At 44.0% G+C, this 13,092-nt stretch overlaps 1 protein-coding gene across 2 annotated transcripts in view; it reads left to right on the top strand.

The window, feature by feature from the left end:
* Positions 1 to 12,757: 12,757 nt before the first annotated feature.
* TM9SF2 (transmembrane 9 superfamily member 2) overlaps positions 12,758 to 13,092 on the top strand; it is a 38,837-nt gene continuing 38,502 nt past the window's right edge. Inside the window, exon 1 of one of the 2 annotated variants that reach the window (XM_044428508.1) lies at positions 12,758 to 12,994. In XM_044428508.1, coding sequence (XP_044284443.1) covers positions 12,860 to 12,994 — 135 coding nt within the window. In that variant the 5' untranslated portion in view covers positions 12,758 to 12,859. The remainder of the gene's footprint in view (positions 12,995 to 13,092) is intronic. The other variant, XM_044428507.1, reaches the window with a different exon arrangement.

The following is a 13,092-nucleotide window of genomic DNA, read 5'->3' as shown; positions in this document are numbered from 1 at the left end:
GATGGTTTCTTGAACCCAACCTAGCAACTACATTTTGGAACCCTCCTTGTGGGTTTGTCTGAGCTCCATTCCTCTGGGAGGGTCCTTTTGGAAGTGAGCATGACTTTTCTCCTTATGCTAACCCTCTCGTGTAGCCCTCCTCTCCTGACACCATGTAATGGGTCAAGAGTCATACCAGCTTCACCTGTCTCTGAAAACTCTACAACTTGGCTATTCCCAGAGCTTGACTTGACACCTGGAGAGAGCTGCCACAAATCTCACTGAAGTAAAGCAGCTTAACTGTGGGGAGAATTTCAGTCCAGACAGGTGCTGTACCAGTTCAGTGGCCATGCATCCTCATGAGCCTTTCATTTTGTGTTTCAGTCTGAACATTCCATGGAATGTATTTTTAATGTGCTAATTTCCTGACAATAAAAAGTTACCATACATCTCAGGACAGAATTACTGCTTCTTCTATAGAACAGATTTTATATGGTTAAGAGTACAGTATACTTTTTCCTTAGGTGATAAATGTTTATAACGAGTCTGGAATGAACCTTACATTTAAGAAGTTGCTTTATTTTTAATCTCTGCCTGTTTATTAGAAATGTGTTTTAGTTTATCCAAGTGGGTCAGGGAAAGAAGAAGAAGGGAGTAAGGAACTATTCCATGTTAAATATAATGAAGTCGTGGCATGTGACTCACAGTCTATAAACATTAAGTATATTTAATTTACAAACTGAAAACATTATGCACATTGGAGTTGTTGTGAATAATGCTAATGGTAGAAGGCCCTTCGTGTTCTCATGGTTATGCTTCTTACCATTTTTTCTAAAGACAGACATTTATATTTTGCCCTGCAGAATGCTTAGTTAGAGTTTCTTGAAAAGAAAGTGAAGAACATGCTACATGTTAGCACTCTCTGATTATCTTCCCCATCAAATTATACACAATTCACAATTTTTAAGGAAAACAGTTTCTAATAGCAAATTATGTATAATCCATACTGGAGAAGAATAGTCAGCTACTTCCACTGAAAAGCCACTTCCATTTAAGAATTCTTAAAGCAGAGTCATAACTTTTAAATACAATAGTTGAGGTTTTGGAGAGATGCCTTATGGCTGAATTTAGGCCTACTATGTTGGGGTCTTGTGGTCATCACATGGAACAGAATTCCACAAATCAGCCATTTCTAAAAAGGTCCTACCCTTCATGCCTACCAACCCAATTTCTTTACAAGCTGGCACTCCATCCCCGATCTTTGAGTATGAGTAGGTTATTGTTCTGCAGGTATCCTGGGTTCTGTAGACTGATTTGGAAGCTGCAGCTATTGCAGAATGTAGCAATGAAGGGTTATGTTACACACCACACATGCATCACACCTGTGCTGAAAGAACTGCTCCGGCTCCCAATTAGCTACCAAGCCATGTTCAAGCTTCTGTTTTAGATGAATAAAGCCTAAACAACTTGGCACCAACTTTTATGAAACACTGCCTTCGGGAGATGGCTGCACAGGAACAGAAAAATCACAAATTTTCAAGGCACAGAAATGTCAGGTGCTCTTCTGCATGAGCTTGTAATGAGGTGGAAGGAGGACTAAATAGCCTCCTCGTGTCTCCCAGGCCTCCTTCCCTCCATGTGTTAGAGGACACTCTGCCATTCAAATGTAAACCCTCCTTGCATGATTCAGGATTCTAAATCGGAGGAACATTTGTTTGTACAGCAGGTTCCCCTCTACAGATGTCTCTCCTCCAAATTGTGAGTGGTGGAGTCCATGTCTGGTGAGGAATGTAGTGAATGTGACTCTGCTTTCCTCTGTATAATTACAATCATTGTGAACACTCTAAAACTGTTTCCTCTGGCTCCCCACTCAGGGACAAAGCAAGTGAAATGCAGAAGTCTATGGCCATTGTTGGGAAGCTTTGATGGCAGCCATGACACAGGATAACTGGGTTCAGTCAGGAAAGACCCCTTTCACCTCAGCAATTTTATTGAAAGATCACACAGGACCTCTGTAGTTACTTATGACAGCATGCTACTGGGTAGTGTTTCTCACTGCCAACTACAAGCTTTTAGAATATATACAGAGTGTTTTATCGATTCTGAGTCACATGGGCCCAGCAGCTGGGCAGTCGATGATGGAATAAGGGAAACACTGTCAGAAGAAGGTGAGAGGTCTGCAGAGGGGGCTCAATACAATGGCATTTGATTGAAGGATATTAACATTACGATCACTGAGGCACAAGGGTTATTGTGGGTCTTGGCATGCAAATGAGGATGATTGCAATGCTGTTAAACTGGCAGCCTCATCAGCTCTTACTGATCAGCAAAAACAATAGCTCTGGCAGCTTCTCAGGCAAGCTATCAGTTCCCACTTCTTAAAGCAGGGGTCTCAAACTGTTTCAATAGGGGGCCAGTTGAAAGGCAGTGGCGACCGGCGCAGACCGTTGATGCGGGGGTGCCTGGGCACGCAGGCCAGTGAGGCGGCATTGGGTACGCGCGGTGGCAGCATTGGGCACACGCGGTGGTGGCTCACTAACTTGAGATCTCCCAGCAAGTCCAAAACCATCTCCGAGTGAGCAAGCCGCTGCCTCCCCGCCCACGCGGCGAGCACGTGCACGGGTGGCGGCGTGCGCTGGATAAATGGGCATGGTGGGCCGGATCTGTCCCGCAGGCCATAGTTTGAGGACCCACGTCTTAAAGTAACAGCAAATGCTAAACAGTAACCTGGCTTGGAATTCGGGCACTTTCTGAAAAAGGGGTGCAGGTATTTTTATCACACCAAGGCATATATAAGCAACCTTTTTCTGCCAAGATTTATCTGAATTTTCCCAACACCATCTCCACTTGCTGTTGTCTATGCTGACACATACAGAGAGACACACATAGCACTTGAGAAGTGCTACATGTTTTAACCCCAGGGGCCTGATCCAGCCAAGACACCTCACTTCAGATTCAAGGATACTTAGGAAGGAACACAGCCACTTGGGTTAAAAAAGATATCCAATATATTGAATATTGTGATGCAATATGGATGCAGAATACAAATAAGAAAAAAAAGTTTACACTCCTCTTCTCTGTGGCCTGGTGAATGGGCCAGGGGATCCTCTATGCACCTCCAAAGTCCCTTGACCAAGCAACATGACAATTTTCTTTCTGGGCTAAGAACAAATGGCAGTGCCTCTTGCCATGATTTTATAATACTCCCTTTTCCCACTACTGCGAAGTCTGTCAGCACACACAAGCTCTAATCTCTTCTCATAGCTCCTGGAAACAAAGGACAAACAACTTCATTCTTGCTGCAAAGCGAGCCTTTATCTCCAAAATGATTGGCGAAGACAGCTTCAGCTTCAAGGCAATTATCTTTGCTGGTGTCCATTGCAAGCTGAAGGCCAGAAGGCCATGGCATGGCTTCAAGAGACTATCCTGGGTTTTGGACACTGAGAAAGTTCAGTATACCACCCTTTGAGTTTTAATGACCTCCTCATAATTCTTCCAATAAAACCCATACAATATCCTTCATTAAACCATTCTTCCACCATATTTAAGTACACCAAAATTGCTTCAGTCTTAAGCCTTTCTTATTTAACAGAAGGGAATGGGGGTGGGGAAATAAGGGTCAATGTACATGAATTCTGTATAGTCTTAAGGGACTGCCACAAGATTGCAAAGAATAATTTTTAAAAAACCTGTCATTTTAGATGTGGAAAATCTCCAGGGTCTATTTGGCTTGCAGTTAATGTACTTAAGTGACTGGTAAACCGAGGGCACATACACCAATCTGTTTTAGTTCAATTGGGAAGTGTTGCTGTAGCCCATTCATATTCCACCCCATTTAATATTTTTTACAAAAAGCATCTCTATTTTTAGGCAGTGTCTTAAGAATCCATCCTTTGGGTTTCTAATGGATGAACAATACATAAACTCTGTAAAGATGTGCTTGCCAGTATAATAGAAAGCAACCCTCTCTCCCCTGCTCCCTTTGGAGGTACATCTTTGGCCAAAGAACTTTCTTAGCCAAAACCTTCAAACAAGAAACATAAATGCTTGGAGCGTTTCCACATGGAGGACTCTTAGCACTGCTAGTCAAAAGACATCATGCAGCTTTCCCATCTTTTCCTCCTCAAGGAGCATTTTCTCTGTCTGGAAAAAAGGAAGAAGTGGTGGAAAAATGAAGGAAGACTACAATTTTTGGACTCCCCCTAATATTCCATTACTAATGTAGGATGACTGCACCATAAAAGCAATGACCCACCAAGTCATTGCTGTTTTGCTCCAATGTGCAAACAAGATTTGCTTTGTATACCTCTCACACCACTTACAGGAATTAAAGCAAGGAACAGTTTTCTTCCTTTCTGCTCTTGGAATCACTACATAAAAGAGAGAAAGGGGAGAATCAGGAATGGGTTTAGGAATGTGGCAATTTGCAGCATCTCAGGCAGATATCCAGGAAAGAGTGCGCGGTGCTGAAGGCAGAGCTGTGAACGTGCTGCATGGACTGCTCTGGGCCCCTGTGAGCTAGCCTGCACATGCAGCGGAGAGACTGGCATATCACCAGTCTTGAATTAAGGATGGGAAGGGATGCCATTGCGTATTTCCCCCAGGCAGCAAATGGCTTGAGCTAACCCTTACTACATGTGCTACTAGATTGTTTAGCATGATATGTATCTTTTTAAAGACCATAACAAGCAAGTACTTCATTCTCCAGCTCTGCATTAGGATCAACACTGCAGTAGGCAGGGAGAGGGACTCTACGTGCCTGGCTCATTGGCATGGTTTGCACCTAATGACAATTTAACACATGGGCTGCTGGGAACAAGCGGGAAGGAAAACCTGCACTGCCTCCTGTGCACCTATCTCTTGACTCAGCTACCTGTGATTGACCTGTTCCTTGGTTGTTGAGCATGATGTGAAAACCCAGAGTGCTGGAGTGTTTCGGGGCTAGACGCCAGATTTTCATGAGGTTAAAAGCAGACGTGGCTGGTGGCACCAGCATGCCCACTCTTGTGCCCACTGGGTGTCTAATCCATGGGCTGTTGTTTTGTGAGAATCAGCCAGTTCGAACAAAACTGGCAGCTGCATAACTCTTTGTACACTTCCAATCGATACTGGTGTTTGCTTTTCAATGCAATTAGTAGCTGCCATTTCTGACATTGAACCACACATTTATTATCACCTGCAGCTTGACCCTCAGTCAACTGTGGGAGAAGAAAGCTGCTTAAGGTGGCATGGAGCCTTTTTTATGCATGCAGTGTGCCTAGAAGGGCAAAAGACCATTTAGGTTGCAATCCTATGTCCACTCTCCTGCGAATAAGTCATGTAGTAGATTGTAATGTAAATATCACAGAAGCATTGGCTGGCTTATGAAAACTGACAATGATGTGTAGTCTCTGGCCAAACAGAGTCTGCAGTTTTTTGAACACTACAAAACCTTGTGAACAGAGGAAATAGTAGAATGTGTATACACCACTGACAAGCTGTCTCTGTTATACCTAGGGTGGTTCTCACAAATCATCAGAGAGACAGAGAGAGAATGAGCATGAGAGAATGTATCACCAAAAATGGACAGAGATGTCTATAAAATTTTCATGTCCTCATTTCTATGTATGAATATTAATTTATTATTATTATACTTTAAATAGAAACCTAGTGCTTTCTACTCCCGAACTTCCCAATTAGATTTCTGTAACGCGCTCTACGTGGGGCTACCCTTGAAGACGGTCCGGATACTTCAATTGGTGCAGAATAGAGCTGCCAGGTTGCTGACGGGACTGGGTGTTGTTCTCATATGACCCCAGTTCTCCGTCAGCTCCACTGGCTCCCAATTGAAGTCCGGGCCCAATTCAAGGTGTTGGTTATGACCTATAAAGCCCTCAACGGCTTGGGTCCTGGGTATCTAAAGGAATGCTTGCGTCCATATATGCCCTCCCGCCCCTTGAGATCAGCAACAGATGCCCTTCTCCGGGAACCCTCTGTGAATGATATTAGGAGGGTGAGTACCCGGAGGAGGGCTTTCTCTGTGGTGGTGCCCCATCTATGGAATGCGCTCCCCAGAGAGGTCCGCCTGGCGCCATTGTTATTTGTTTTTCGGCACCAGGCCAAGACCTTTTTATTTAAAACTTATTTTAATTGTTAAATTATTGAATTAATTAGGATTTTACATTTTTTAGCCGAGAATGCACTGGGGGTTTTTAAATGATTTTTTTTAATTGTTATATTATCATTATTTATGTATTCTTTGTGAGCCGCCCCGAGGCTTTCTTGCGATGGGGGCGACATAGAAATGTTTTAAATAAATAAATAAATAAATAAATAAATAAATAAATAAATAAATAAATACTCTAGTGCAGAAGATGGTCATTGGGTAAACTGTGTGCCTGCTTCTTCAGTCTCTGTGCAAGGGCTAACTGATGATGGGCAACAGTTTTTTCAGTTCTTTGTCTTTAAACTGAAACAGAACAGGAGTCCATCAGAGGGCAGAGGTTCAAGTAGAAGACACTGGCAGCCCTTCAAAGAGAGTTTGCAAACCACGGAGGAGAAGCGGGAGGAGGAGGAGGAGACAACAGTGAGGACAACGACATCGCCATGCTGTCAAAGCATTTTCAGTTCTCTGAAACTGTCTTCAGCTCAAGAGAAGTGGGGGAAGCAGAGAGACCAAAGTGGGAAATAGTTTAAAGAGGTCTCATTATTACTAATCTTTGCATTCATAATAAGTAGTTTAAAATCTGCTTTAATAAAGTGAAGAGAGAATCTGAAGGAGAGAAGCTGTGTAACAATAGCAAACTATAGCACTTTTGCTTGTTTGTTTACTATAATGGCACATTATTTTTAGTTGCTCTTAGCCATTGTCTTCCCATATGTTTTATTGAAAAAATATTTTAGAGTATTTGAATCTTACATAATTTTTAATCCTGCTTCCATATTTTCTTGTTAGATCCCATTATTTATTGTTCCAATGTACTTGTGAGACTTGTTTTACTGAAGAATGACAACGTTTTTCTAAATGCTTAGGGATGGGCTTGTATTTGGTGATTAAACCGGGACCAGGAAAGTTTCTATTTTGTAAGTCAGACATTTCCTAACTTTATTTTAGAGGGAGGAAATGATATTTCACACTTAGGTCCACATTCACTGTGGATATAGATATCTATATTCATTGTTCAGAATCTGTCTTCTTTTCTCCAAGCATTTTGCTTGTTCTGCTCTAGACTCTGTAAATATTGAGGAAAGCTTGGATGATGGTTTGAGGTGATGGAATCTTTTCCAGGACATACAACTTTAAAAACATATTAGTTAGTAGAAATCCTCTCTTTCCTCCAGATTTCTTTGCATATTTGTTCTGAAGTTGCTCCTTTTCATACCATTACAAACTTATAAGTGCAAAACAGAACCTTCTGACACTTTCAGATTACTATCCCCATGGCTGGCTGAAAATTCCAAATCCAGAGTGTGCCCCACCTCATGTATTGGAATGACATTTTGGGGTAGCCTCATAGTTGCTGAGGAGCCATGGAACCCTGAGCCTTCCCAGATAGGGAATCTTTGGCTTGGATGTTAATATTCCCCAGGACTAAAAGCCTGGAAAACCTCAGCATTGCAGCCAAGTCGGTCTGTGCCTGCTAAGCTGTTTTTATTTATTTTTATTTATTTATTCTCCTTCATGGATCACTGCCTTGTCATGGAGAAGGGGCTTGCGTAGCTCAATGAAGCTATGCCATGCAGGTCCACCCAAGGCAGACAGGTCATAGCAGAGAGCTCTGACAAAATGTGATCCATTGGAGAAGGAAATGGCAACCCACTCCAGTATCTTTGCCATGAAAACCCACAGACAGCACCAAAAGGCAAAAAGATAGGACGCCGGAAGATGAGCCCCTCAGGTCGGAAGGTGTCCAATATGCTACTGGGGAAGAGCGGAGGGCTAGTACTAGTAGTGCCAGAAAGAATGAAGCAACTGGGTCAAAGCCGAAAGGACACTCAGTTGCAGATGTATCTGGTGGTGAAAGGAGAGTCCGATGCAGCAAAGATCTATACTCCATAGGAACCTGGAATGTAAGATCCATGAATCAAGGCAAGCTCGGTGTGGTCAAACAAGAGATGACAAGACTGAACATCAACATCTTAGGAATCAGTGAACTAAAATGGGCAGGAATGGGTGAATTTAATTTAGATGACCCTCAGCTATACTACTGTGGGCAAGAATCCCTCAGAAGAAATGGAGTAGCCTTCATAGTCAATAAAAGAATAGGAAAAGTAGTACAATGACAGAATGATCTCAGTTCGAATCCAAGGCAAACCATTCAACATCACAGTAGTCCAAGTCTATGCCCCAACCACTGGTGCTGAAGAGGCTGAAGTTGACCAGTTCTGTGAAGGCCTACAACACCTTCTAGAATTAACACCCAAAAATGATGCCCTTATCATCGTGGGGGACTGGAATGCTAAAGAAGGAAGCCAAAAGATAACCGGAATAACAGGCAAGTTTGGCCTTGGAGTACAAAATGAAGCAGGGCGGAGGCTGGTAGAATTTTGTCAAGAGAATACAATGGTCTTAGCAAACATTCTTTTCCAACAACCCAAGAGACGACTCTACACATGGACATCACCAGATGGTCAACACAGAACTCAGATTGACTATGTGCTCTGCAGCCAAAGATGGAGAAGCTCTATACAGTCAGTAAAAACTAGACCAGGAGCTGACTGTGGCTCAGATCATGAGCTTCTCGTTGCAAAATTTAGGCTTAAATTGAAGAAAGTAGGGAAAAGCACTAGGCCACTCATGTGTGACCTAAATCATATCCCTGATTAATATACAGTAGAGGTGACAAATAGATTTAAGGAATTAGATCTGATAGACAGAGTGCCTGAAGATCTATGGACAGAGGTTCGCAACATTGTACAATAGGTAGCGACTAAAACCATCGCAAAGAAAAAGAAATGCAAGAAAGCAAAATGGCTATCTGAGGAAGCTTTACAAATAGCTGAGGAAAGAAGGGAAGCGAAAGGCAAGGGAGAAAAAGAAAGATACACTCAATTGAATGCAGAATTCCAGAGAATAGCTAGAAGAGATAAGAATGCCTTCTTAAATGAACAGTGCAAAGAAATAGAAGACAATAGAATAGGGAGTGCCAGAGAGCACTTCAAGAAAATTGGAGATATGAAGGGAAAGTTTCATGTAAAGATGGGCACGATAGGGATCTAACAGAGGCAGAAGAGATTAAGAAGAGATGGCAAGATTACACAGAAGAACTACACAAGAAAGAGCTTAACATCCATGATAACCACGATGGGGTGATCACTGACCTCGAGCCAGACATCCTGGAATGTGAAGTCAAATGGGCCTTATGAAGTCTGAGCAACAACAAAGCTAGTGGAGGTGACAGTATTCCAGCTGAGCTATTCAAAATCTTAAAAGATGATGCAGTAAAAGTGCTGCACTCAATATGCCAGCAAATTTAGAAAACTCAGCAGTGACCACAGGATTGGAAAAGGTCAGTTTACATTCCCATCCCAAAGAAGGGCAATGCCAAAGAATGTTCAAACTTCCACACCATTGCACTCATTTCACATGCTAGCAAAGTTATGCTCAAAATCCTACAAGCTAGGATCCAGCAGTATGTGGACTGAGAACTACCAGAAGTACAGGCAAGATTTCGAAGAGGGAGAGGAACTAGAGATCAAATTGCCAACACATGCTGGATCATGGAGAAAGCTAGGGTGTTCCAGAAAAACATCTGCTTCATTGAGCATGCTAAAACCTTTGCTTGTGTGGATCACAACAAATTGTGGCAAGTTCTTAAAGAGATGAGAGTACCAGACCATCTTATTTGTCTCTTGAGAAACCTATATGCGGGTCAAGAAGCAACAGTGAGAACTGGACACGGAACCACTGATTGGTTCAAATTTGAGAAAGGAGTTCAGCAAGGCTGTATGCAGTCGCCCTGCCTATTTAACTTATATGCAGAGCACATCATGAGAAAGGCGGGGCTAGGTGAATCACCAGTTGGAATTAAGATTGCTGGGAGAAATATCAACAACCTCAGATATGCAGATGATACCACTCTCATGGCAGAAAGTGAAGAGGAACTAAAGAACCTCTTGATGCGGGTGAAGGAGGAAAAGTTGGCTTGAAACTCAACATTAAGAAAACTAAGATCATGGCATCCGGTCCTCTCACTTCCTGGCAAATAGATGGGGAAGAAATGGAGGTAGTGACAGATTTTATTTTCCTGGGCTCCAAGATCACTGCAGATGGGGACTACAGCAAAGAAATTAAAAGATGCTTGCTCCTGGTGAGGAAAGCTATGGCAAATCTAGACCGCTTACTAAAAAGCAGAGACATCACCCTGCCAACAAAAGTGCGTATAGTCGAGGCTATGGTTTTCCCAGTTGCAATGTATGGCTGTGAAAGCTGGACCATAAGGAAGGCTGAGTGCCGAAGGACAGAGGCCTTTGAATTGTGGTGCTGGAGGAGACTCCTGCGAGTCCCTTGGACTGCAAGGCTATCAAACCAGTCAGTCCTAGAGGAGATCAACCCTGACTGCTCTTTAGAAGGCCAGATCCTGAAGATGAAGCTCAAATACTTTGGCCACCTAATGCGAAGAAAGGACTCACTGGAGAAGAGCCTAATGCTGGGAACAATTGATGGCAAAAGAAGAAGGGAACAGCAGAGAATGAGGTGGCTAGATGGAGTCACTGAAGCAGTTGGTGTGAGCTTGTGTGGACTCCGGGGGATGGTGGAGGACGGAAAGGCCTGAAGGAATGTTGTCCATGGGGTCGCGATGGGTCGGACATGACTTTGCAACTAACAACAACAATTTATTTATTTATAAAATTTGTATGCCAGCCAATTACTAACGTCTCTGGACAGATAACAGCATAAATAAATTAACGACCCACTCTGGCTGCAAATTAATAAAATACAATATTAAAATTCAATATTGAAACATATTAAAATATTGATTAAATAAAAAGGTCTTAACCTGGTGCTGAAAAACATATAATGACGGCACCAGGCAGACCTCTCTGGGGAGCACATTCCATAGTTGGGGTGCCACCGCAGAGAAGGCCCTCCTTCGGGTACTCTGTCTCCTAACATCTTTCACAGAGGGTTCCCGGAGGAGGGCTTCTGTTGCCAATCTCAGGGGGCAGGAGGGCAAATAAGGAAAAAGGCTTTCCTTTAGGAATCCTGGTCCCAAGCTGTTTAGGGCTTTATAGGTAATGACCAGCACCTTGAATTGAGCCCAGACTTTGTTGTGAAGCCAGTGGAGCTGATAGAGGGCTGGGGTTATATGAGAATAACGCCCAATACCCGACAGCATCCTGGTTGCTCTATTCTGAACCATCTGAAGTATCCGGACTGTTTTCTACGCGGCCACATAGAGCGCGTTGCAGAAATCCAACCGGAAAGTAACCAATGCATGTGTTACTGTTGTTAGGCAATCCTTCTCCAGGTAGGGACGCAGCTGATAGATTTGCCGAAGCTGAAAGAAAGCACTCCTCGCCACTGCTGTCACTTGGGCTTCCAAGGACAGCTCCAGGTCGAGGAGCACTCCCAAGCTGCGGTCCCTGTCCTTTAGAGGGAGTGCAACCCTGCCCAGGGCAATGTCCAAGTCACCTACCCAGAAGCCCGAACCACCCACCAACAGAACCTTTGTCTTATCTGGATTGAGCTTCAGTTTATTGGCCCTCATCCAGCCCATTACCTCAGCCAGGCACCGGTTAAGTACAGCCACTGCCTCACCTGGGTTACTTGAAAAAGAGAGGTAGAGCTGGGTGTCATCAGCATACTGATGACTCCGCAGCCCAAACCTCCTGATGACCTCTCCCAGCGGTTTCATGTAGATATTAAATAGGAAGGGGGACAAAATGGACCCCTGCGGTACTCTATGGCATAGCTGCCACGGCGCAGAGCCAAAGTCCCCCAGCACCACCTTCTGGAATCGGCCGTCAAGGTAGGAGCGGAACCACTACAAAGCAGTGCCTCCAACTCCCAATCCCGTTAGCCTATCCAGAAGGATACCATGGTCGATGTTTAGTTTACAAAGCTGCATGGATCTTGGGATTTGAACAGATGCCCAAGGAGGTACCTGTGCTTTTGTGTGAATGCAGTGTTGTATGTGCATTCCTGGTGAACTGTAAGTTATTAAATCTCATGCTCAAAAGAATAGCTGAGATTGCAGCATGATCCTGTAGACCGCCCCATGGCATGGGGAGAATCTTTCTGATGTTGGCTTCCATCCCTGAGATGGCTCAAGACTTTTCTCATGTCAATAGTAATAATTGTTGTTACATTCATTTCTGTATGCTGTTGTTTATAGTGTTCTTGTTCCTTGTTGCCCAAGGGGCCTGCGTGAGATATTTAAGGTCGACCTCCTTAGCGCCAGTTCTCTGTGCCACGCTGGCTAGTGGTTCACTAACTGATGTGAAATAATAATCGTTTGGAACGTGCATTAGAAGGCAGTAAATAAATAGAACAAATGTTAAAATGCAAAAAGTTTTTACTGCTTCTAATTATTTGTAATTAACCGTTTGATGGTGATGACGATAATAATAGTTTTAAACTGTCAGCGGCTCGAAGAGTCCAATTTTTCTAGATAGACCAATCGGTAGATTTCGTTTAAATGAACAAACTGAAGCCAGGCGATCTGCGGCTCGGCACCACGCCCAAGCACTAGCGTCGCCCCGCCTTTTTCCAACGTTTCTATAGTAACCGAGGCAGAAGCGGAAGAGGTGGCCGGAAGTGACTCTTCACGCAACTGCGGCCTCGCCTTTCCGTCCGCGCGCGCTGACGTGTCTTGAGGAAGTCGGAAGTAGCGGCCGAGAGGTCTGGGCAGTTCTCTGGGCCCCGGGTAACTTGTTTCCCTTCCTTTTCCCTCTCGATATGGCTGCCGCCCGGTCCTTGCTGTCCGCCGTGCTCCTGGCCGCCATGCCGCCCTTCGGTTCGTCCTTCTACTTGCCTGGACTGGCTCCCGTCAACTTCTGTCAGGAGCAAGAGTCGGTCAACCATAAGTGCAAGGTGTGTAGCCTTGACGGACAATGACGACTTTTGCAACGTGAAGGGTCCTCCCTGAAATTTCTCTCGAGGGGAGGCGGTGGGGAGAAGAATCTGTCTGT

Source organism: Varanus komodoensis, unplaced genomic scaffold (assembly GCF_004798865.1).
Source record: "Varanus komodoensis strain SLA01 unplaced genomic scaffold, ASM479886v1 scaffold2, whole genome shotgun sequence".
NCBI classification, from domain to species: domain Eukaryota; kingdom Metazoa; phylum Chordata; class Lepidosauria; order Squamata; family Varanidae; genus Varanus; species Varanus komodoensis.
This window is presented reverse-complemented; position numbering and strand designations above follow the sequence as displayed.